This window comes from Ammodytes marinus (assembly GCF_949987685.1).
Source record: "Ammodytes marinus genome assembly, chromosome: 16".
NCBI classification, from domain to species: domain Eukaryota; kingdom Metazoa; phylum Chordata; class Actinopteri; order Uranoscopiformes; family Ammodytidae; genus Ammodytes; species Ammodytes marinus.
Genome location: NC_137220.1, coordinates 13708049 through 13733705, shown reverse-complemented (window position 1 = coordinate 13733705; position 25657 = coordinate 13708049). Strand labels below are relative to the sequence as shown.

The following is a 25657-nucleotide window of genomic DNA, read 5'->3' as shown; positions in this document are numbered from 1 at the left end:
AAGGGGAAGAAATTGAGAACACTTCTTGGTCAAAATATGCAACAAATTTTAAGGATAAGAACTAATTCACAACCCTGTTTTAGTTAAACTTTTATTATATCATAGTCTTTGAATAGTTAACATGTTACTCACTGTGCCAGGTGGCCAGACAGCATCTCCTTACAGATGGGTTGCTCTGCTAGAAACACTCAAATTGGTGATATTAACATTGCAACTATTTTTTTTATAACTTGAGGTCCTTAACACACGGTTGGTTGAATATGTTCTAATGTTCACACAATATGCTGGATATAACATTTAGAAACCATGATATGTTTCTAATACCAAGTGAGAGAAAAAAAAAAAAAAAAAAAAAAAAAAAAAAAAAAAACTTTCAGCCGACTCAAATCTTAATAGAAAAATTTTATTTTCCCCTATTCACAAAAAAATTAAATAAAAAGGGATACATAAGATAACATCCCACCTGCACCACAGTTGAGAAAAAAGAAAAGAAATACAACAAATTGAATTGCCAGCCTTGATATCAGATTGAAACAAAGTTATGAATTAGTTTTCCACATTCTTCCCAAAGGTATGCACCGACTCTCCTTCAGCCCATCCACATCAAATTTGATATAATCAAATGGTCCGCTATAAAACAACGAAAACAAATTATTCTTTAAATAAAAAGAAAGAAAAGGAGGAAAAAAAACTTTTAAAGTCCAAAGAAATTTGTGCAATGGTGCACAATAAAACAAAATAAACAAATAAAAAATTAAATAAATAAAAACAACTGTTACATGAGCATCAAAATAAAATTTTAAAAAATCGGACAACCTGCATTTAATTTGACTTCTGTTTATAGCTTAGTGTATCACAAAATATTGAGGAGTGGTACAGCCTCAACTCATTTACCAATTCCCTGTGGCACAGGAGCCACATCCTTCTCAAACAATTTGTGTAATTAACGCTTCACCAGCTGCATATCCAGGAACATCTGTCCAGGCTGTGATCAGTGAGAGGCCACCTCAGCTCTTAATGCACCATACTGGGGTGTTGAGCCTTACAAGACTGGTCAAGGGAATCTAGAATTTTCCCACGTCACATTGGTCGAGAAAAAACACTCATCAATCCTTATTCTATAAAATAATTGTACTTTTCAGGCTTTAATAGTTTTTATGTTTCCCAAAAGTGAAAGTCTTCTATCAGAAGTTTGATCAAACCGATGTTAACTGGCAGGCTACATGTTGATACTCGCGGTGGCCACATCAACTCAGGTGTGAGTCAAACTATGCCTTTGCTTGACATATCTTTATTGTAGGACTGGTGCAAAGTTACATCTAAGCAGTACTGGCGTACACACCTTTATAGTAATAAAAAAACTAACAGCCACGCCTACACACACTTCCATTACAACCGTCCACTATGGACAGACTAAAAGATTAAGCTGGATAAAGACCACCACTCTTAAATAACCTAACCAGTGTAAGGGGAAAACTATTAGGACTCGGTGTATTTTCCCAGGCATTACACAGTATCAACGGGTGAATACATGGTAGCAACAATCACTAGTTTGATATTAAGCTGGAGAAGTACCTTATTAATCCAGAGTTGCACTGCTGTTGAAAAAGCTCTTATAAGGTAGATCCTTTCAAACGGACTCGTTATAAAATGACCACGAAAACAAGGAGCAAACACTCGTTGAAAAGCATGCAATTCTTGTGACAGAGTTGGTTGACAAAAAGCTTGAATGAAAAAGCCGTGCTCAAAAACAGGCATGAATTGACAGGTGCATTGGGGACATGGATCCAAAATACTGTAATTAATAGGTTTACCTCCTACTCAATCCACCAGGAGGAGCTACATTATAAAACTATGTTAAAGAGGCCTTGAGTCATTTTATCATTGCTCAACATTATCATTATGCTTACTTAACAAGCCATTAACAGTCCTAAAATCGCTTATCAAAAAAATAGTTTCAAGATCAGTATATTACTGTATGTCTGTCTTACATGTGAAATTCTAAACGTCTTACAAAAGAAAAAGTGCATTTATATCAGTAAGAACCAATTCATTCTTGGTGATGTCTTGACGCTCATTAATTCTGTTTGGTAAATAATCTAAAAACGAAGCAGCAGCAAAAAGAATTCTCAACTTGCCTACAGTATTTAACTCTTGTTGCAGCGAGTGTTTCTCCAAAACAGACAGACACAAGCCATTTCCTGCATTCACCTACCTACAGTTGGTCTTCACATACACACACACAGCCGCTATTAAACAATATGGACAGTTATCAGACAATATGAATGGACGACAGAAGAACCAAGCGCCCGACCGCTTCAAATTATGGCAGCCTCCCCATACTGGCGACATGTCATGTAATAAATCACGTGAGCAACAAGACATTCACTCAAACATGCGTCACTTAAGAGGTGATTCATATGCCATGCATTAACTTACTGGTACTGCGGTGGTCAAAAAGGAGGACAGACCTACTGCATCTCTCTTTTTTTCCATCAAAACAGAGAAATGATTCAAGAGGAATTACGTAACCAAGGGAAGAGGAAGGAAATTCAATTCAGCTAAATGTACATGTGAAAAGAGAAAAAGACCCATGTATGTGCACACCAAATGGTGTATGCAAATTCGCCGTAAAAAGTGCAAATTTGTGCACATTTCCTGCATTGTTACATAGTTAAAGCATTTTGTGTCTTTCCTTGTTAGTCTCTGGCACAAGCCTTTTTAAAACACATCTACATGTGCGAGTCATTATACTAACTACGTGCGTTGTGGTATTTGGGACTGTGGCACCATATGCTGGTTCAGATGATTCCTTTTTATGTACCCATCTGACGACTACCCCCCACCCCCCACCTTCCCAGACATCACCCTATCTTAACAGAATAATCAAATCAAGGAGGGCGATATCAAAGCCAGCCCCTGTCTTGTCCTGGCCTACCTAGGTTTCCTGCGGTGCTGTTGGTGAAAGTCAATTGAGCGTGATTTAGTGAGGCGTTTAATCCAAGAGGTATATGTATATATCCCCAGTTTACCCTCCCACACCCACCACCCTCCTCCCATCCCCCCCTTTACAGAGACACACAGGGCGCGGAGGGAGAGGGGGGCCCTCCCCTGGGTTGAGGATCAAGGCCAGTCATGTCCATCCAGCTCTCCCGTCTCCCCACAATCTGGGCAGTGCAAAGAGTTCCGCAGTAATCTTCCCTATATTAGCCTGGGGAGAGGACAGACGGAAATGGGGGGGGGGGGGGAGAAAAAAATCATAGGAAAAAGTTACAAAAAGAGTTGATATGAATGGTTGGGTGTAAAATGATGCCATGGATGGGAGATTCTGGATCAGAAAGTTGTTTTGGGAACAAAAAGTATCATTTCGTATCAATGAGCTGGGTGTTTCATCATGTCCAGATGTGAGGATAGTGTGTGACAAAGGGCTGTTTGCTTGACATACCTATCGGTGTCCTGTGTGGACCAGGGGGAAGTTGGGTTAAACCCCATAGCAGGCCGACAGGCGCTCTTTCAACAGAGGAGGAAACTGCTCCGAGAACTGCTGCCAGTTCTCTTCCCCAACCTGGTCCTTGAAGCCATGCAAGATCTTGGAAAAAGCAAACAATCATGAAGGCGGATTTAGATTAATATAGAATAACTAAGACAGCCCTTCAAACTCAGTATTGGTTTAAAAAAGGTAGAGTGAGCAATTCTGGAGAATGCTTTTCTGCAAAATCACTTTGTCTAAATGAGTGAATATCTCCTCATGGTCCGCTCCTCGTCTGTACTGTGTGCTGAAAAAGTAAAAAAAGGTGGCCGGTTTACAGAGCCTATTAACACCAGATTTTTTTCCAGTGCATGTACAGTAGAGACAGGTAGCGGATCGTGAGAAGAAATTCACTGATTTTGACCAAAAAAAAAAAAAAAAATAGCTGACTCCACCTTTAAAGTGAAACTGTGTCCTTCCCCAAACTACTAGCTCGACACACACTTCTCAGACTCAAATCATCCTCAAAAGAATTCAGATTTCGAATGTCTAATTGTTGATCATCACAGTGTGGTGAGCCAGAAACAAACATGGGGAGGGAACAGTTACATAAAAACACTCATCGAAAACAAGGTACTCGTTTCAAATAGATCAACCTGTTAATGGGATCAGTGATATAGCATACCCTTTACTCACTTTATAGAACATGTCTCTCAGGTCATCCTTGGGGCTGACCCAGGAAGCCACAGCATCACAGAAGAAAATGAAGTCCTGGACAGAGAGAACATGTTACTTGATTGCACAGTGAGGTGGAGCTCATCTGACCCTATAACCACTTTAAAGTTGAATCCCCTCACCTGGACCACTCCTGCAGGGTTGACGCCAATCATCACACAGATTCCCCGGAAAGCCGAGTCCTTCTCCTCGTTATCTCGGATATTCCTCAACGATGTGCACCTGAGGGAAAGGAGACCAAAGCGATAGTCGTCTTTAAATGACTTGCGGTTGGTTATCTCTTTTCTAGAATGATTATTCCAATAAAGTGCAAGTAGGACCTCTGGGATTTGGACCAGAAAATATATATTTTTTTTTAATAAATAAGCTTGGTCTTTCATGATATCCAGGTAGTTAACATTCACATGTGACTTACCATGGTCTTATGAATTGCTGCAGCTGTGGCGCCACTTCCTGGGGACAGACGTAACCCAGTCTGCCAATCGTAATGGCTGCACCCAAAAAGACAACAAAATTAAAAAAAATTATTCAACTAAAGCTTTCCAATGGTTGAAACCTATTCTGTGTGTGTGTGACCATTTGTGTACCTGTGTTTTCCAGCAGGGTCTTGGGCGTGTTGGGTCTATTGATGATTTCCGTCAGGTGTGGCAGCACCACGCCAACATACGGCTGCATCTCTGCACCTACAGACACATACACAGGAGAGAGTGTCTGAGGAAAAAGGGCCACCTAAAAGAACACTCAACTTTGCCGGCTGAGGCATGTGATATCTGGATCAGAAATAATAGGAACATAAAGTATCATTGTATATCAATGAGCTGGGTGTGTCATCATTTCCAGAAAGCAAGCACTTGTTTCCAGTGAACGAAACCATTTATAAAAAATTAAGTGTGACTTTTTTTTCTCACCCATTTGCATGGCGATCTCTCCAATGGCCCAGGTGGCATTGTTACACACAGAGATAAACTCTGGGTTCAGGTTGAGCCCCAGGATGGGCATGAACTCAGCTGGAGAGGAGGACAGGGGCACAAACTTGTTACAATAAAAAACACAGTGACATCGAATTACTTCCATCAAAGAAAGCGTTCATTGTGTCATCATTTCCAGATGGACTTGGATAACAGTCATGTAATTCAATCTACCCGTGGCAGAGTTACTCACCAATGCAGGGCTTAACATGGAGGAAGCACGCCTTGGTCAGATCACCCAGCAGAGCGAAGGAGCTTTGCCTCACCTCAGGCATTGTATCCTTTAACACAAACCAGACATTTTAGTATTCAAGTAAACACTTGCATGTATATTTTAATTCCTTCATATGGATAAAACTGATGGGATATCCTACCTGCATGCACTGGAAAAGCAGGGTCATGATGTTAGACCGAGCCACTAGCTGTTCGACGCTACCACCCAAACCCTCCGCCAGGCCACTCAGTAGATCCAAGGCCACAATCATGAAGTCCTTGTCAGGAGCCTCATACTGGTCTGGATGCTGGTTGTACATCTGTAAAGATATGAAGGACATGTTTCAATGTGTTATCATGGAGAAAAAGTAAAATCACTAAGTACACAACATATTTGATTTGTGTGTGTTCTCACCATAGCCTGAGCTAATGTCTTCTGGACTAGTGTGACACAGCGCTGATAGACGGGCTCACAGTAAGGCAGGAACCCACTCTGCAGTGCAGTGGCTACTGATGACAGACACTGGAAGAAACAAATATGACTTATAGAAAGAAACAGTTTGTTGTTTGCCCCCAATAAAAAAAACTAAAAAGCTGTAAAAACTTTCAAATTTAAGTTGGCAGGAGAGACTCCTTACAGCCACTTCTCTTTGTCGTGTCAGTGTGAAAGAGCTATTATGTATGAAATACATAATTTGAACCAATATGGGCCAGTGTGAGGAAAATGTTCCAACGTTTGCTTTAAAATTGTCTCACCTCTAGTAGTGGGAAGAGATCCTTATCTTCATCCTTCAGCTCGTTCCACTTCGCAATAAGAGGGGGCATCAACTTCTGAATGTACTCCTGAAATACAATATAAATTCAGCCGTCAAAACACAATAGGAGAAAAAAAAAACACTTGTGCAACCGCTCAGCACAGAGTCTTGGCAAATCTGGGTCAGAAATAATAGGAACATAAAGTATCATTGTATATCAATGAGCTGGGTGTGTCATCATTTCCAGATGCGAGATGGACTGGAAAGTTCTAAGGCACTTACAGGCTGATTGAGGTGGTGACCCACGGAGTCTGCCAGAGTTCCTATGGCGTCGTAGAGAATGAGTAGATTCTTGTGCTGGTACTTCCCAAAAGCAAAAACCAGTGTGTCCAGAATGAAGCTCAGGTAGGGCACCAGCTCTGTGCATGCCTCTTCCTCCAATGTAGCAAATGCACTAAAAAAAAATTAACAAAGATGGGAGGAGAATTTATTTTTTTATATTTTCTTCGTTTTTTCTGGTATGGGAATGACGTGGCAAGGAGTGGATCAGAAATAATAGGAACATAAAGTATCATTGTATATCAATGAGCTGGGTGTTTCATCATGTCCACCTAGGAAGTAGAGGAACAGCATAACGGTGCTCACCTGCAGGCGGCCTCCTGCACTCTCTTGTTGCCGTCCAGGATGCGTTTGAGAAGCTCCGTCATGAGGGGTTTGAGGTAGGAGTCTGGGGGCTGGGACACCACCCAATGGGCATAGCGACTCAGGGTCCAGCAGGCGATGGATCGAACCAGGGCCTTTTTGTCACATAGACACTGGATGAGGTGGGGCATCAGCTCGGGCAGATAGGGCACCATGCCCTGCATGCAGCCTGAAGCATGGATCAAATTAAAAAACAAGTTACAAATGAACAATAATAAAGATTTAAACCTTAGAGACTGCAGTTAATGTCACAGTCTTGGCAAATCTGGATCAGAAATTAAAACAAAAACTATCATCATGTATCATTGACATTGTGTCATCATTTTCAGATGCCAGATGGACTTGGATAACAAGTGTAGTTTCTATGAGAACACTAGTCCTGCAAGGCTCACCCTCAGCTATGGCCCCCAACACCAGGATGCCAGACTCCTTGACGACCCAGTCGGGGTGGAAGAGCAGGCCTTTCAGGAGCGGCAGGAGGTGGGGCAGAAGATCATCACGGAACACATTGGCTAAGACGTCCAGTGCAGCAGCTGAACACTTTCCTGCAACCAAAAGACAAGTCCAGTTATAAATACGCTATACCAGTGGTTTTTCAAACTGTGGGGCGGAGTTATGGCAGGGAGCGCGCGGATGAATGTTTTTTTTTCTTCTTTTTTTAGTTTGATATTAACAAATCATATTAAGCAAATGTAAGTTATCATACAAAAAAGGGAATACAATGTTTTGGTCTAGATAGTTAATAGCCTAATAATTTAATTAGATCATCTGCCCAACCCAGAGGACCCTGCATAATATTTAATTTTAAATTAATATTTTTATGGAAAATTCATGTGTCTTTCTTCAATAGCTTCTAATTCATCCGACCCAGTGTCTCCAAATTATTTGTTCTCACAAAATTCCTCATATTTAGCCTCTTAATTTTCCTCTCAAAATGCACCAGATTCATGCATTTCACTTAAAAAAAAAGGTATAAAAAAAAATCTCCCGGGGGGCATACCCCCGGATCCCCCTAGGAGGGTCGGGACCTCGGATGGCTACTATTTTCACCCAGCAGGACATTGGAGGCACTAGCGAAAAACACTGGGTGTGTGAAGGACATTTAACAATAATAAATATATTTGGGAAAGTCTGTCTGCGTATCTTTCTCACTCCGCTGCACACTCAGTCACTACTATCCATGCTTAACCCTTTAGGCGCCGGGTTTAATTTTGAAAAATACTTTATTTTGACACCTAAATTTCAGAAGGCTCTGGATTGAAAGTGGTTTGAGATAGAGACAAAAAGTTAATGAGACAAATATTGAGAATGTCCTGAAGTTTATCTAGGGAATAAATTGTTTCATCTAATTTGCATATTATGACGTCATATGGCGGCGGCCATATTGGATTATGTAATTTCCATGAAATACCTGATATTTTGAAAGAGTTGAACTTATTTCATCAGATTCACCCCCTCCATCTATTTGTAATGATGCCCACTTTGTTGTAAGCCAACATTTGTAAACTAGAACTAAAACACAAAACGCATGTAAACAGCAGGCGTTTTTTTTTCTTTTTTTTTTTTTTACACACCACAACTTTTACAGTACTTTTCTTCTTCTATTCTCCATTATTATTATTATTATTCATTATTGTAATTATCATTATATCATTATAATATAATAATAATAATGATAATAATAATAATAACAGTAGGCGTCTTTTTGCTGCAGAGGCCTAATCTGTGCCTATCTATCCAGATGACACTGTTTATAGTTTGTCACAGTGTGGAACCTCTCATTGCATGGCACAGCACACAGGCTGGGCAGGAATGGCAACGCATGCGCGATTCATTTGCAGCCTGGACGCGGAGGTGTCAGCGGAGCAGAGAGGAGAAACACACCCGCTCTGCCCTGACTGCTGCGCGGGGCTCAGGGGCTCCGGGAGCTGCTCGTTGAGCACAGTAAAAGCAGAGTGATACGTGCTTTCACATCAGAGTCTCCAAACACCACAAAAGTCTCCAATAACACCAGAAAGGGTCGCTAGGAGGAGCTGGTGTGTGTCCTCTCTGCTGGCTGGGACCGCTGCGCTGAGCTTCTGCGAGACTGACCGCCCGCGAGTGCTTTTGGACGGGGTAGGGGCTCCGTGAGCACCCGCTGCTCGTTGAGCACAGAAACAGCAGAGTAAACAGAGTGATACGTGCTTTCCCGTCAGTCTCTAAACACCACAAAAGTCTCAAATAACACCAGAAAAAGTCGCTAGGAGGATATGACAAAAAATAATAATAATTTTTATGTTTTTTGGATGGGATTTTGCTCGAACATTTTGCATTGAAGTATGACATTTTTCTGAACTAAGGTCTAAGTTCGGGATGTCTGCCAACTAGTGGAGGGGAGTATGAACGACATATAACACTCTATTAAGAGAAAATTGCTGTTTTATTCAGTACAGCGTCATGTCGCAATTTTGCGACTTTGGCGCCTAAAGGGTTAAAGGAAACAGGATTAAACCACTGGATTAAGATGTTCAAATGTATTTTAAAAAACAAAAACATACTTAGATAAAGATGTTAAAATTTTTTATTTATTTTTTTAAACGCACAAAGATGTTTAGAATGTTTCAAAAACATTTTAAATGTGTAAAATAATTAAAAGATCTTTCAAAACACACGGATTAAGAACTTTTTGGGGGGGGGGGGGCTCAGGTGAAATTTGTTCTGAGGGGGGGCTCACTCACTCTTTAAAAACCCCTGCGCTATACATTCTAATACAAAATACACTAATACTTCATTTGAGAATATTTAGTGGCGTCTAGTAGGGCCCGACCGATATGGATTTTTGGGTGCCGATGCCGATTATTTTCTGAGAAATTACGATAACGATTAAATCGTCCGATTTTATTTAATCCCATAAATATATATTGAAAAAATTTACTTTTTTAAACCCTTAAATATATATAAATACTTGTTTCTGTCAATAGGGGTAAAGGAACTTTTTATTTATTGAAATATGAATTATCTAAAAAAAATAAAGTGTTACAAATATGTCTAAAGTGACATGACGCATTTTTAAACTCAGACATTAAAGCAGCTCCGAGTAACATTTAAATATCTTTTAAACAGCCTCATGTTTCCTCTCATAATCATAAATTACCTTTAACAGCAAACGAGACCATCAATGCAAAGAAATACGTTTTTATATAGTTTTTATTACTGCGTTTGGTCTGGTCGCACACCCAGTCCGATTTTCGGTTCGCTCGTGCAGGCTCTATGGTCACATATTGGTATTGGTCGCAGATTTCATTGTATTGCAGCAACGCGATTTGAGAAGCCTATCCCTCCAGGTGAGGGAAGGGGAACGAGAGCCTTGTTTGAGACAGTTATTTGTCATCATAATGATAACGGGGCTGAACCATCAAAGAAAAAGAAAATGCAATGAAGAAAAGCTAAAAGGGAGCGTGATAGACGGGCGGGAGGGCGTTACCAAGCACCGTATACACAATTTCACGGGAGCATGGAGCGAACCAAGACTGCAGTGTTTACTCCTAAATGAATGAGCGGTAGCCTACTAAAACAAAGTTTACTTTGCCTCACCAGCATCATCAGATGACCATTATTCATCTGAAATAGTCATTATTTACAACAACATAAACACATTACCTCATTGTGATCCATACTAACTGCCGTCTCTCGTTCATTTGCTTTCTGTGAGGACACGTAATCTTTCAGCTCCGTGAGAGGTGACACTGCATCAACTCATTGCAATCAGGTGTGTGTAGCACTGACTGGCATTAGTTGATGCTGTGTCACTAACCACTCTCACGGAGCCGAAAAGAGTCCGGTGCCCTCACACTTTCAACACACGGACATGCACTATATTGCTTCCTGATCATTTGAATCTCGCACGCCCGGCACGAGCACTAGTGTCTAGTGGTGAAGGTTTTAGAAAGCAACAGTCCCTTGGTAACCCCTACCATTCAAATAATAACAGAAGTTACAGTGGCCTTCGAAGACAAGAAGCCAGTTAGTAAAGATAGCATCTTTGTCTTCCAACAGGTGCATTTCCCCAGGACATCCACACACATCCATAAAAATAAGTTTATCCATTATGTGCTACTGTAGAATCATGCCCGTGCAAAATGGCAGCCTCCGTGTAGGGGTGACCCCATGGATCTATTATAAATGCTCATTTCAAGGAAATAAAAGAAAGACTTTTCATTTGAAGCGATTATACACTAATTAAAACTACTTATACTATACTTATGTATATTATATTCCATTTCTACCAATTCTGTTCTGAAAAATGCCAATAAATTCTACACACTGAACCTATAAGTTGCCACTCCAGGTTAAACCTATTGTACATTTGGGAATTTTAAATATCTGTTATGCTTTGTACACTTCAAATTAAATCCAAACTATGTTTGCATAGAGGCAAAGGAGTAGAAATTACTTGCAAAGGGACACAAAATGGAATCAGACCCAAAGCCTTATCCGGCTTCCTTCCAACACTTACGTAGGTTCCAGTCAGACAGCGTGTCATCATCGTCATCTTCATCATCGTCATCATCGTCTTGGCCCTCCTCTGCTTCTCCTCCTTCGTGCTGCAAGGTGACAGTGCGCGACTTGTGGAACCGCGGCTTGATGTCCTGATCGCTATCTGGTACTGCCTCGTCTTCCTCCACATCACCCTAGACAAACGCACACATTTTCCATTTAACATATAATGTATATGCATATGAAGATTTATATACGGTATGTGCATATGAAGATTTATATACGGTATGTGCATATGAAGATTTATATACGGTATGTGCATATGAAGGGCATTTTTGACAGTACAAAAAAAGGCTCACCTTTAATAATATGATGTCTATCTCTGAATACTTCATCCCATTAACCAAGATAGGTGTCAGCCTATTTTAAAGGGGAAGATAATGATGAGACTTGTGAAGTAGGAAATGATTAAGTTAAACTTTTACCGTGATTTGTATCATATTGGAACATCAACATTGAACATACATTACACAAACTGTTAAAATGTTACTCACTGCGCCAAGTGGCCAGATAGACTCTCCTTACAGATGGGTTGCTCTGCTAAAGTAAGCCAAAACTCACAAGCCTCCAGAGACACGTTCTCATCAGGGTCTTGGGTTCTCTGCAGCATGTACTGTAGGAGAATAGACAAGTACATGTGTGTGAGACAGTGAGCTGATGCAACATAAAGGGAAACACTAACTCTGTTCATTGACAATCTGGATCATAAAGAATAGGAACATTAGGTATCACTGTAAATCAATGAGCTGGGTGTGTCATCATGCTCATGCAAAATGGACTTAATTTAGACTGGAGTTAAATGTGGACATGATCTAACGTTCAGGAGGTGCTAAGCTGATTGGGCAGTAGTATAACACTTACCTGTATGATGCTGTGCATGTGGGGGATGAGGCGGTCAACGCGGACCTCCAGTAACATGACCAAGGCTCGGCACACGTTCTTTCGAACCTCAGAGTCCTCATCTGTTGCCAGCGCAAACAGGCTCTGGAAGGGGAATTCCATGGGAAATGAATGGATGTTTTATATCCAATTAAAAAAACATGATTGAGATGAACAAGCAAATTTGAAAGATTGAGACAACTTTACTCCAGTTTTCTATTTAAAAACCCACCTCTATGAATGTGTCAATGTTGTCCATTAGGGCCTGGGCTCGGCCAATGATGAACTGGTTTACACAAGCTATGGCATGGGACCTGCAGGGACGACAGATGTATTACTACTGACAAACCTATGGGATTTCAAAAGCTAAAACTTATGTTGCACAATGCTTATTTTGGGTTGAACTAGTATCAGTTCCCAAAATTCACACTGGCAACACTGAGGCACCCCCAAACTTCTTTCTGTGCCAGGTAGAACTAATTCAATGCCACATAAGAGTGTACAAATATGTCTAACTTAAATTTGGTTTGCAATTCATGTTTCTCTTTAATCTTTGCATCACATCGAGTTGCTAGTGACAGACAACCTCCGTAAAGTATGCATGCCCTTCCGTCTTGTACCTAATCTTGGGACTGCAGTGCTTGAAGAACTGAAGGAATTTTGGTATCATGATGTTGAGGGGTCTATTCAGCGCGTCGCTGTCCAGCAGCTCCGACGAGTCCTCGCATATCTTCTGCAGTGCTCCAAACGAGCCCTGAGACACGGACATACATAGAGAAGCTGTCAAATCAAAAACGCAAAAACGCACAAGGACACAGGGGAGAGAATGAGACTGCATCAGACACTACAACTGAGGCAAAAGTTGCTGAACACACTGTGCAGCCTTCCCATAACAAACAATAATACAATTTAAGCGAGTCACAAATGCAAAACAATTGCAGTGGTTCTTCAGACGCTTTCACTAATCTGCCTATACTCCATTCAGGTGTGCCATTTCTAGGGCTCATCCATGTAGACAGCTAGATAGAACAAGAACATTTATTAATATTATAAAAAAGGTACACCTGTGCCTTCCCTACTTTTTTAGACAAACATAATATTAACTTTATGCTGAAGATACTCTGTCAAGAGGACTGCTGCACTCCAGTGTTTGAAAAACAATTAAAATACTTTCATTCAGGGCAACTTCCATGTTATAGAATGATTTTAAAAAATCTAAATTGAGCGTCTGACATTTCTTTTTAAGTAGCCGCCCCACCCATACAGGTGTTTTCACTGACTTTGCATGATTAGCATTTTTCTCAGCAAGAGTAAAAAAATATGACATGAACTATATCATGTCAATTTATACATGGTGTTCTACAGCCTCAAATAAATATAGATATATAGCTTAACATCAAGAACACACGTTTGTAGGGCTTTTTTCCAACATTAAAAAGGGCAGAGTGTTCTAAGTGCAGACCTCGCAGGTGTTGTAGTCGTCCGAGTTGAGCAAGTTGCAGAGCTGGGGCAGCAGCTCAGGCCATGTTTGCAGCTCTCCTTTGGAGGCGATAGTAGTGATCAGGATGCCTAGATGAGCAACAGGGGGAGAGATGATAAAAGACTTGAGATAATGTTCTATCATTAACCGCTGCATGAGCTTCTGCAGCAGCTCTGGATCAGACAGTATGAATAAAACTTTCACAGACACTCAAGGTGGATTTATGCATCATATCAAGAGGGGAACAGCTAAGTAATTAAGTCTGCCTCTAGAAATAACTGGTGACAGAACAGCTTCAACGTCCACAAACTCACCAATGGTGGCACGGATGAGCGGCGAAGGGTCGCCGATGTTGTTGAGACATTCCTGTTTGATGAATTCTGCGACAGTTGGGGGGAAGTTCTGGTAGTGGGCCTTAACATTGTTCTTCAGTATCAGACCGCTCAGAGAGCGAGTCGGCTCGTCTGACATGAAGAGAGAATCACCATCAGTACATAATGTTCAGGGTGTATTTGAAGCCAGTTTTATTGGATAAAAAAAAAACATATTTCAATTTACACAATTCTATTGTGTCCTGAGTACAAGCAGAGAAGAGCAATCCAACATTCCCCTGTTAAGCTACATGTTCTACCAAAACTCAAAGTAAAGACCAATATCAACAGAACTGAATGAATGTCAGTGCACTCCACTTTTTCAATTTAAATTCTGTGTGTAACTGATCGGGATAATTCTCACAACTCAACATTTTAATTTTTAAAACAAGGATTTTTTTAAAGATGGTGCTAAAAAAAACCCATCTGGCTACTAACCTTCAGTTTTCAGTCGTGTCAGGACAAAGATGAGATAGTTGTTGAAGTCGGGAAACTGGTTGAGTTGTTCAAGTTTCTGACAATGCAGTTAAGGTCCATTTCACTTGAACTTCCAAACTCGGTAGCTAACTTTGCATAAACCCTATGCAAAATAATGTGTTTAGTGGAATTCCCAGTGTTTTCCATATGTAAATTTTTGAGAAAGCAAAACAGATTTTTAAGAAATACTTTTGAAGTTTGCTTTTTTATAATAATTGTGTGCATACATACAATAACAAAAAGGTGTAAAGAAATTTAAATCCCTACAGTGAAATGCATTTATGTGAAATGTGTGTTTGGGTGGGGACAACCCCCCCCCCCCGGCTTTGCTGCAGACTCAAGTGTCAGATAACTGCTGCCATCAACAGCTGCTCACTCCCTCCACTCTGAGGGACACGTGGAGAGCAGTCAACTTTTCAGCTTGATAATATGGCAGTAATGACAATAAAGTCATTTATTAACATTATTGACTGGAGGAGGTGCTAATCCTATCTTAAACAAATACAAAATAATCATAACAATTATAAAAACCTGATAAAAATTAAGTGTATTTGGAGGTAGGGGGATGGGAGAGTCGTTTACAATAAATCTATGAATTTCAATTTGATTTTGTCCATTTACCCATCACATTTATTTTCAAACCATCTTCCCTTTTCTGCCTCAAAACACACATACTCCAATAAAATTGGTCGGATCTGACTTCCTCCATTTTGGGCGACCATAGAGAAACCCTCAACATATGGAACACAACTTTTGGCTTTATAATATGGCAGTAGTAACAATTAAATAACATGCTACAGGTAAACAATCATTTGCACTTCAGTAATATACCATTATCTAGCTTTACAAATCCTGCCCTTGGTTTAAAGTAGGATACTTGTTGGACAGCTCTCTGTGTGACTGTGTTGGGCGACTGCGAGTCTTTGAGCAGTTGGAGGACCTGCTGAAGTCCCTGCTCATCTGGCTGCCACTCCATCCTGAAAAACAAACAAAAACAAATCCAGTTAATAAAAAGGTATATTGTACATGCTTTCCAGTGTATTTCCTTTATTTATTAATATATTCTTAAGTAAATAGGCAAATCAAGTGGTCTCTGGATCAGACAGTATGAATACAAACACCATCACTGGAAGTCAGATGTTTTTTTTAATGCATCATCTCCAAAGTCCACATGCATACACACGAATAGGAAAGGGCATATTTTAGCAAAGCAACAAACAGTGACAAGCTGAAAAGTTACATACTGCCCTGCAGATTTACCCTGTTATTTTCTATATCTACTAAACCAGTGTAGTTTTAAAAAAATGCACATGTGAAGGCTCAGGCCGGACTAGGAGCAGGAGGCCCAATTGAGTTGGGTATTGTGAGGGGAAGGAGCGGTTCAGCTCGAAGTCCCATCATTCCCCCCTCCAAAATCATTGTAGTTGGGAATGGGCCCCGCGGCTCAAAAACGAGCAGTTAGACAACATGTGTGGCTAAAAATCTCTGTGACTCGGCTTATCCACTCGGAAGTTAATCCTACCCAACCCCCACCCGGTCGGAAAAAGTAAAAATTAAACACATTTCGTTTTAATTTTTTTCGGTTAAATTGATCATCGTGTGTTACACAACGTGGGCCCCCAGACCCAGTTTTAGCCGTAGAGTTGCATTTGACTGTTTGATAAGCGCGTGAGAAAAGTTGTCAGGTTGAACTAGTTAGCTACAGCATGTAGCAAGGCCGCCTTATCAGGCTCATAGCAGCCCGTATGATTTAGTTGTTTAAATTGGGACCCCACTGGCTATTTCACTCGCTTAATAACGTCAATTAATAAATTAGATTCACGGTCGGTAATTAGACTCGTTTAAACGCGGTTGACCCGATGCTAACGTTACCGAAGTTGCCCTTCCAGTTCAGGCCTAGTCGACAGGGCAACTCCTGGCTATGTGGCCACAATGTGCCCGGCATATGAAAAATAATTAGGACATTACCGCCATCCGCTATCCACAAGAAGCCATTTACCGACACATCCTTATGGAAAAAGCAATACTTTGACTGGACATCTAAGGCAACGCACTTAACAAAAACGTTAGCAGTCAATTATAGGTGCAAACTCGGTGAACACGTTTCACATGCTAGCGTTAGCCCGCTAAGCCCTATGACAACGCTAATGCTACAAAACGCTGTGATATTCGTTTTATCGGGAAAAAAAATCTTACCCAGCTAGGCGGTCTAACCGTTGTAATATGTTACTACTGTTTGTCAAAATACGAGCGTAACAAGAGGTGTACGTACAATATCGAATTGATATTTGAACAATCAGTACTGGGCCGCTCCTCTCCCGTGCTTCGTAGCGGTTCTTCTTGTTCAAATGAGCACGCCGACTGAAATCGACCTATGGCGGCTTCCGTTGAATACCCATTTCGCTAACTACGCGAGATCACAGCTTTTCGTTTTTTTTTTCCTATATTTTTTTCACGTTTGGTTCCCCAGCTGTTTTCATGTTTTATTTTTAGTTAATCAAAGATACAATGAAACATTCATCCTAAAAGTTCTCAGGATTAAAAAAAAAGAAAAAAAATGTCAATGCGTTTTTTATTTATCTTAATTTGTTAGAATTGGACATTTTAGAGATTTAAGTATTATTAATCCCTGATGGGAAATTGTATTGTTTCAGTAACAATGATAATGAAATAAATTATTGTAATAATAATTATAATGGTATTATTATGGTTTAATGAAATTATCATTATATAATCATGATATTATAGCCTAAATGTAGGCTATTTATCAGCTTAAAAGGTTCAAATGATTAGGCCAACACAAGGGCGTAATTTATGGGGGGACGGAGGGGTTGCAACCCCCCCAGTAATATATATTTTTTTAAAGAATATGAAACAGCCGTTTTGGGGCAAACATACTACTAGCTGTAGTTTAGTCTGGCTTTGCAAGACTAGGGAAAACATGTCCCTGGACCTAGATGGGTAATAGCTCATCCACCCCAATGTTGAACCCGAAGTTATGCCCTTGGTCCTACATCATTACTAGGTAATGATATACAATTGGTCTTGTAATTACTTCAAATGCTTTAGAATATAATATGCACCTTCACTGTATGACACACTTTTCTGTATATGTGACCTGCTTTTGGATAAGGTGAAATCAGATAAATATTGTTGTGCTGTCCCGAATGGCTGTTTTGACACTTAAAATAACTTTATTGAATATGGAACAAACTTTGCAGCTAGACCCTTATTTACATGGTTTATTCAATGACACACGACAGTTGAACATATGTCAAATGTACAATGTTAAAACATATACGGTCATAACATCACTCTCCCTTTTAGCTTTTCTTCATTGCATTCTCTTTTTTTTCTTTGATGGTTCAGCCCCGTTATCAGTCAATATGACGACAAATAACTGTCTCAAACAAGGCTCCCGCTCCCCTTCCCTCACCTGGAGGGATAGGCTTCTCAAATCGCGTTGCAGCACCACACTGAAATCTGCGACCAATATGGATATGATATGTGACCATAGAGCCTGCACGAGCGAACCGAAAATCGGACTAGGTGTGCGACCAGACCAAAAGCAGTAATAAAAACGTCTTTCTTTGCACTGATGGTCTCGTTTACTGTTAAAGGTCATTTATGATTATCAGAGGAAACATGAGGCTGTTTAAAAGATATTTAAATGTTACTCGTAGCGGCTTTAACAAACCCTCTGAATTTCCAAAACAGTGGGCATGAAGTGCTTTTCGTAACCTGACGCGTCCTGTTCTTCTTCTTCTTCTGAGGAAGAGCTCCCACAATCCTTCCTGTCCTCCCCTTCAGAGTCAACCATTTTGCTGTACGCCTCTCTTACAGGTCTGCTGCCTGTCCTATGACACTCCTCTGTGATGGCGTCCTCTCTCTGTTCGTCTTGGCAGTCCGTCCATGAGCACCTATCTCCAACCACTGGCCTAGTCAAACCGTCAGGGTCTGAGGGTTTCTGCACGGAGGACTTGAAATCCAAGGGGTCGCTTTCCACAACCTCCAATAGGGAGACCTTGGGATATGGCTCATAGACGGGAAAGCAGATCCAGGTCAAGGAGTCATTCATCTAGAGGGAGATCACACAGAGAGAATACTCTTTTTTGGATTAGGTAATACCAGGGTTCGGTTGATACAGCTTTTCAAAGGGTAAAATTCAAGGTCACTGGGTCACATAATGTGGAAGATATTGAAAAAAAAAATCCAGTCTTCTTTTTTATTAAAATAATTGTTGAAAATGAATGAATTCCACATAATGAATTAAATTGAGTACGCTACATGAGCGCACGTTAGATACATTTTTTATTATATAATTGTTAATATGATCAAGTCAGCATGAAGGTATGGAAAAAATCTAACTCAGACTAGTCAAATGTGGCGTAAATCCAGCATTTTCCAGTAATTTGTTCAGATTTCAAGCACATTTCAAACCTCGAAAAACACAAGGCATATCATTTCCATCAGTCTCTCACCTGGTGTTTCATCTGTTTGAAAATGTGGCTATTGCTGGGATCTGGCACTTTGTCATAGAAACACTTTGGCACCAGCGGACACCCACTTTTTTCTCCTCGACACGCACTGACAGAGTCATACAAGTAAAAAAAACAAACATAAGAAACCACTTACAGTCACACAAACTCCCCGCAAAATCTTGAAGATCACGAAGAAAACATTGTGTTAATGCACAGTACTGAATAATCTTTTTTTTTGCTTGTAAAATAACTTCCAGTATTATTCAAGATTAGATGAGATTAAATAGTATAAAATGGTTGTCCTTTGGTCAAAGTATTTTCGAACAAAAAGATAAACAGAAAGATATTTGAAAGATATTTGAGGGAAGAAAGCAAGGCAAAGACAAGTTGTTTGAGATGATTCTCTCACCTGACTAAAACACCAGCCACGCATAAAGACAACAGAAGAAGCAATCCGAGCAGGATATGTATGTATCCTGAAAAAGAGAGAAATGAACTAATTAAGCGATAATAGGATCCACCCACCAGTGATGTTGTAAGAAAACATTAAAATTACACCTTTTATCTAAACTTTTATTATAAAGCTTATTCTAAAGTTATCACATTAGGAAAGAAAAAAAGTAAAGATGGAATGCAATACCAAAATTTTCACTGTGCTTTGTTTTGAACGTGACGGTGGCATTTGCTCCGGGCCCGGTTACTGTCACAGCTCGCATCCACACCTCATACTCCTGTTCTGGACTGAGATTCAGCAGCTCAAAGGTCTTTTTTTCATGCTGCGGGGATGCGCTCACATTGTACACTATAGAGACATATTGTTTGCAGTGAGGTTTGGTAATCTGAGAATTTCATGAAAAAGACACACATAACTAAATTACTTTATTTTGATTATATTTACTTAGTATACAAATGCATTTGTTGGCATTATCACTATTTTCCATCTTTCTTTTATATATTTGTAATTATTTTAAACAAGCATTTTGATTTTAAGTCAAAATATAGCCACGCTAGCAGCTGTCTGTGGCTATTATTAGACACGGTGGTGCTTCGAGCTAAATGCTATCATCAAAATACTACATGCACACAATGAAAATGATAATGTTGTGATGTTTAAAATATATAATATTAAGAATGTTTATCATGAAGTTTGCCATGTTAGCTTACTAACATATGCTGATCATCATTAAATGCACAGCACAGCTGCTTTTTGTTTAGCTAGAAGTATTAGACAAATCAAACAGTTGACATAATGATGATTTTACTGAAGTTCAGTCTGGGCTTAAGTGGTGGATAGATTGACAGTGCCATAGAGCCATATCCTAAAAATGCTCTAATTACAAATTTATTCGCTCCACGGCTATGGCTCTGCATAAGTTGCTTGGGTTTTGTTAGGTTTCCATTATTAATCAGCACAACTGTCATGTATATTGTTGCTATGTACCTTTTTGTCTGTCTACTCCTATTTGGTAGTACAGGATCAACCCAGTCTCCTTGGCGAGGGGAACTGGGTCCCATAGCAGGGTCACACGAGTGGCAGCAATGGAAAACACCTTAAATGACAGCACTTTAGAGGGGGCTGAAAAAAGTGATTGAGAAAAGGGAAAATGGACAGTTACAAGTGTATCTTCTAGAGATGAAATGTAAGAACTAGCTAAAAACAGTTTAACACTACAATTCATGAACACATACTTCCATGAAGAGAATATTCAACAACTGATGATAGGTGATTGACTTCATTGCTGTGTGATACTGTGAACAGGGACACTCGGTAAGGTGTGCACTTCTTGAATGGGCCTGTAGGTGGAGACACAAATCAGCGTAAGAAAGCCATTTTGAAAACAGCCCAAACATAAAGGAAAAGTTAAGTTAGAGTTACAATTGTAATATGTGAACCTCTGGTATTGCTATGAAAGTATCCAAATCATACAGACCTTTAAAAAATCCTGTTGTTTGGTTTTTGTCCACTTTGATCCAATCAAATTCTTGGCCTGGAGGACTTGCTGCCTGTTTGTATTGCACCACATATTCCTTCAAGTTGTCAGAAAGCCAAAAGGGCCGGTCCCAGGACACGGTGAGGTTCTCTTCATTCATCTTGAGGTCGAGAGCAAACTCATTCCTATCTTTGTTCTTTCTTAGCTCTACTGAGCCACCGGGAAAGAGGAAAACATCAATTATAGATCATACAAATGTATAATTTGTGCAGCATTCTCCTGAGATAAAGGTCCCTTTTAAACAGTGACCAAACTTTAGCTTACTTTTAACTCATAGCTTTACATATTACGCAATTGTTACCTGGTATTGGCATGGAGAGGTAGGAAAGCACTGCGGCACCATGGGCGTTGTAGGCTAACACATTGACTGTTGACACATCGTTCAGAGGAAAAGTGAAGCGACATTGCTTCATTTCACACACCAACTGGCCCAGTGACTCAGCTGTGGACACGTTCAGCAACACTGCAGTGCCATTACTGTAAGACAGTCTGACTTCATAGCCCAGAATCACGCAAGCCTGGGATGACGAAAGCTTATGGATTGGACGAAGACAGGAAGAGGACAGAGAGGGGTGAGTCTGGGATTAAGTCTTTTTAAACTATTAATTCAACAACAGAGTCATGATTGTGGGTGATGATGTGTTAACCTACCTTCCAGGTCAGAAGACAGTCAAAGCTTGCAATTGATATGCTACAGTCCCTCCATAAATCCAGCTCTCCAACGGGTGCTGAACAAGAAAATTGTACAAAATGACAATTCACCCTTTTACGGGGGGCGTAAGGCCAGGAATGGTAGCCTCCTGGAGTCTAGGCTAATCAGCTGCTGGCCTGAGAAGTTTAACCATATGATTTAATTTAATTTCCAAAACTCATTATTTAATTTAACAGTAAAAAAAACAAAAAAAAAACAGAAACAAAACCATAAACATTTGTTAACCTTTTCCAAGTTCTCTTAGTCAATGTCGATCTTGGGAACCACATCACAACTTACCGACCTCTTTGTTTTGTATCCTGTGAATTTCACTCCAGTCACTCTTTAAGCCCGTGTCACAGGCACAGCGAACTTGAAATTCATAGACTATGCAGGGCTCAAGACTGTCCAACGTATGCTCTTCATGGACTCCGCCCAACTCCTGTGTGGTAGGGGAAAAAGAGTCAAGGGGGAACATGCACCCAATTGAAAAAGTGAGCTTATCTTTGACTTTTTTATACAGGGCATTTAGTAATTCAATAGCACTGAGAAAAAGAAAACTGTGGCATTCAAAACCTAAAGGCAGGCACCTCAGTCCAGATATCTTCAGCCTCAGTCCGGTGTCGGACATAACAATGTCCAAAAGTGAGATGCAGCTGATCACAGGGGGATTTCCAGTTAATCTCTGGGTCATGATGGTTAGATATGACATTAGGAGGTGGCGGCTTGTCTAGAAAACAGATTCTAATTGTTATTGTTGTTGTTGTTGTTGTTATCTGTGGTGTCTGTTCATGAACGAGAGCAAAAAGAGCCAACTCACTGATATCTGTTGTGTTGAACACAGCCTCCGGAGATTTGACAAAACCGTGCTGGTTCTTGGCCTGGACCCAAACACGAAGTTCACCGTGGTTAGAAAACTTCTCACGGTGGATCACTTCACTGGAACTGGACGTACTGATGAGCACATGCCCCTCCCTAGAAGACAGGACAAGACAAGAGGACAAGACAGCGTTCGCAGATTATTGGCATATACTCTTAAAAGTTGCCAGATGACTAAAACAAGAAATATAAGAGGTTGTGTTTACTCTCTATTTGCTTGTTCCCAGTGCAGACTGTAGTTAGCATGGATCTGAGGGTCCGGCCTCGGGTCCCAAGTACAATGGATATCTACCCAACAGTCATTCTCGTCACATGGGATATAGCACTCAGGAGGAGAGGGGGCAGCAGGGAGACCTGGAGAAACAAAAGGAATAAATGCAGACGTCATTTGTTCATAGTCATTCAAAACCCATTAAAACATGAGACATTATCTCATAACAAAAAAAAAGTTTCACCTGAAAACTGAACATTTTATCCTTCACATAGGATCCTTTACTTTATTGCAGGGCTGTTGAATTAGGCTATGTTAGTTTTAGATAGTGTGAACAAACTGACAACGTAGCATTCTCCCCATGACATGCAGACTAAGGGAGTTTGGATTTTTTAAAATACCACTGAACACCTTGAACAGCTTTTCAAATGTCTTGCCCTGCTGTCCGAAACAATTAGGCTACATGCAGATCACTTAGTGCGGAGAAAGGAGTGAAGTTACTGTCACACATACTGCACCAACATGTTATATCCACCACCATGAGTCTAAACAAGCAACGGCAGTGATCCACTGTAGCAAACTTTCAAGCTTTTAGGAGTCACAAAAAACTAATAAAAGGAACGAAACATAGAACTAAAATAAAAACAGATTAATGTCAGTGGCCTGAAGAAGTCAAAATAAACACTAGTATCTGCAGTTAAAATCACTCCAAAGCACATACCCCAATAACTTCTATATATTATTACTTCCATCAAGTAATATTTTTGCATATTAAATCGAATTGTATAATTTATTTCCATTAGTGTGTGAAAAGAAAGAGCCCGAAAGCAGTAGAAGACTCAGCTTGGCACAAGAAAAGACAAAGACAGAGTCCTTTACACTCATAAACACATCTGCCGATCGCTGCAAAGATTCACACCTTTTTTTTCTCTATTCCTTTCAAGGGCTGTCACCTTCACCAATTTCTCATACGCTTGAACATTTAAAGTGGCGATCAAGGCGGTGCCTGTGCAAATGTTTTTTTACTGTTAGTGGGAAGAACCCCACTAACAGTAACAGGAAAGTATCAGTCTGAATCTACACCCTGCACATGTAACCACTTCCTCTTCAATACAGACAGTAATGCCAAACAATAGAGGCTGGGGCTACATATGACAAACTTATAGACCTGCATATTTCAGCACAGAGACATTTTATCACATCATTTTAAGCGTATGCCTTGCCTTCATATGATCACTAAAAAAGGTTTTGGATCATATTGGAGAGAAGTGTTGTATTGAACTTTTAATTCAATATTGATAACAGAGTTAGACAAACTTTTTAACGGTTACATCACTAACATTAACTTGTAGGAATCTATTCGGTTGAAACTGAGCTAATTGATCTGACATAGCCTACTACTACTACCCTGGGAAGGTTTATTTTTTTTAATAATAGCTTACAACATTTCTCGTAAACAGATTATGTGTTTTGTATGTAACATATCAGTGGAGCATGTACTATTATTTTTACCTAGATTTATTCAGATGTTTTTATATTCATTGTATTGTTGTTTATTGTTTGTCTATTTGCTTTGACTGAATGTCAAAGAGGTGATTGATTGTTGTACGTTGTATGTTGTATGTCTGGACCCCAGGAATATTAGCTGACACTCTGGTGTGTTGCTAATGGGGGATCCTTAATGAATCATGAATCAATTCACTGTGGAATCAATTGAGTGAAAAGGGCAGCATTTCCCTTTGAAGGCAGGTGAGAGTAAAAGTATGTGAAAGTGACAGAAAAAAATAAAAATACAAAATGCAAGCAAAAAATTAGACTAGCACAGAATAATAGGGGAAAATGTAACATACAGTAACTGAGTAACATGTGCATAAGCCTATATGCCTACCTGCAGGAGCAACATGGTTTGGCAGGTTGACCAGCAAGATGGACAGAAGCCAGCTGGTCGTAAATGTGGCCATTACATTTGGACCCAGGCCTTTAATGCCTGTGGAAAACAAGCACACAGAAATACACAGCATTTACAAACCACGGAACTACAGCCTATTACAGGTATGCTACAGTAGCCTACTCAAAACCCAAGCACTTTGTTTCTTTGTTTTTTTAAGACAGGATCATTTAGTCAACTGTGAGTCACCAACATGTGGGTCAGAAGTAGGCTATAGCCTGCCCTTTAGGATAGACTACTGTGCAGCATAAACAGGCTACATGCCAACAGTCTGTATAGGCTATCTTTTGTTATGTCTCATAACAAGCGGTTGTACCCTTATAATAGCCTATATTAATATTAACAGAATAATTATTTAGCCTACCTCATTGGGAGAAACGCTGAGGTTCCTATGAGCATCCCGCCGCGACATAACACACGGTTGACAATGGAAAGTTTGTTGAAAAGTTTAATGTGTGTCCAGTTAACCTTGCATCGCCGCCCATTTTTCGGAAATACCATTGACGTAGAAACATGCGCGCGCAACCCGAAACACACACCGCCTACACATGATGACACGGTTATTTACCATCTATGGATGATGACACAAAAACAAAATAGTGTTCACGTGCGCATTGCTTTAACTCTAACCACACACAGCCTATCCGTTGACTTCCTAGGCTAGCCTACTTTCTACCATACTATGTATGTAACCTACCATCTTTTCTGGTCACACTGGCTCCAGCTGGAAAGCTCGAGTTTAATGTTGTGCTCGTGCAAGTTCCACGCGCAAACATCGCGTTTATCTCTAGGCAGGGGCGTAGCACCAAATTCTGGGCCCCTATACAAAAAGTCCTTATGGGTCCCCTGAAAGGCGGTCTTACATTACACA

The 25657-nt window shown here is 40.2% G+C and overlaps 2 protein-coding genes across 3 annotated transcripts; both read right to left on the bottom strand.

Annotated features, from left to right (window-relative positions):
* Nucleotides 1-382: 382 nt before the first annotated feature.
* On the bottom strand, nucleotides 383-16929 carry LOC307263054 (transportin-2-like). Its single transcript, XM_080044075.1, has 25 exons — nucleotides 16858-16929; nucleotides 15463-15562; nucleotides 14547-14622; nucleotides 14052-14201; nucleotides 13720-13826; nucleotides 12878-13011; nucleotides 12490-12571; nucleotides 12240-12362; nucleotides 11873-11991; nucleotides 11678-11738; nucleotides 11338-11512; nucleotides 7235-7387; nucleotides 6786-7011; nucleotides 6423-6594; nucleotides 6142-6228; nucleotides 5801-5908; nucleotides 5547-5705; nucleotides 5366-5453; nucleotides 5113-5211; nucleotides 4792-4887; nucleotides 4620-4695; nucleotides 4327-4426; nucleotides 4166-4240; nucleotides 3446-3589; nucleotides 383-3211 (listed from the first exon to the last, which is right to left on the bottom strand). Exons 2-24 carry the CDS (start codon nucleotides 15559-15561, stop codon nucleotides 3482-3484), a joined length of 2673 nt encoding a protein of 890 aa, XP_079900201.1. The 5' UTR covers nucleotide 15562; nucleotides 16858-16929; the 3' UTR covers nucleotides 383-3211; nucleotides 3446-3481.
* Nucleotides 16930-17755: 826 nt separating this feature from the next.
* LOC307262385 (granulocyte colony-stimulating factor receptor-like) lies at nucleotides 17756-25271 on the bottom strand. 2 transcript variants are annotated; one of them, XM_080043250.1, is made up of 15 exons: nucleotides 25151-25271; nucleotides 24727-24825; nucleotides 22834-22981; nucleotides 22569-22723; nucleotides 22339-22478; nucleotides 22049-22190; nucleotides 21709-21785; nucleotides 21359-21590; nucleotides 20998-21207; nucleotides 20756-20860; nucleotides 20508-20642; nucleotides 19707-19868; nucleotides 19476-19542; nucleotides 19067-19172; nucleotides 17756-18663 (listed from the first exon to the last, which is right to left on the bottom strand). In XM_080043250.1, the coding sequence occupies exons 2-15, from the start codon at nucleotides 24797-24799 to the stop codon at nucleotides 18274-18276; spliced, it is 2142 nt and encodes a 713-aa protein (XP_079899376.1). In that variant the 5' UTR covers nucleotides 24800-24825; nucleotides 25151-25271; the 3' UTR covers nucleotides 17756-18273. The 2 variants fall into 2 exon arrangements, with proteins under 2 accessions (XP_079899376.1, XP_079899377.1); XM_080043251.1 differs by having other exon boundaries at nucleotides 20998-21204.
* Between the last annotated feature and the right edge of the window lie 386 nt (nucleotides 25272-25657).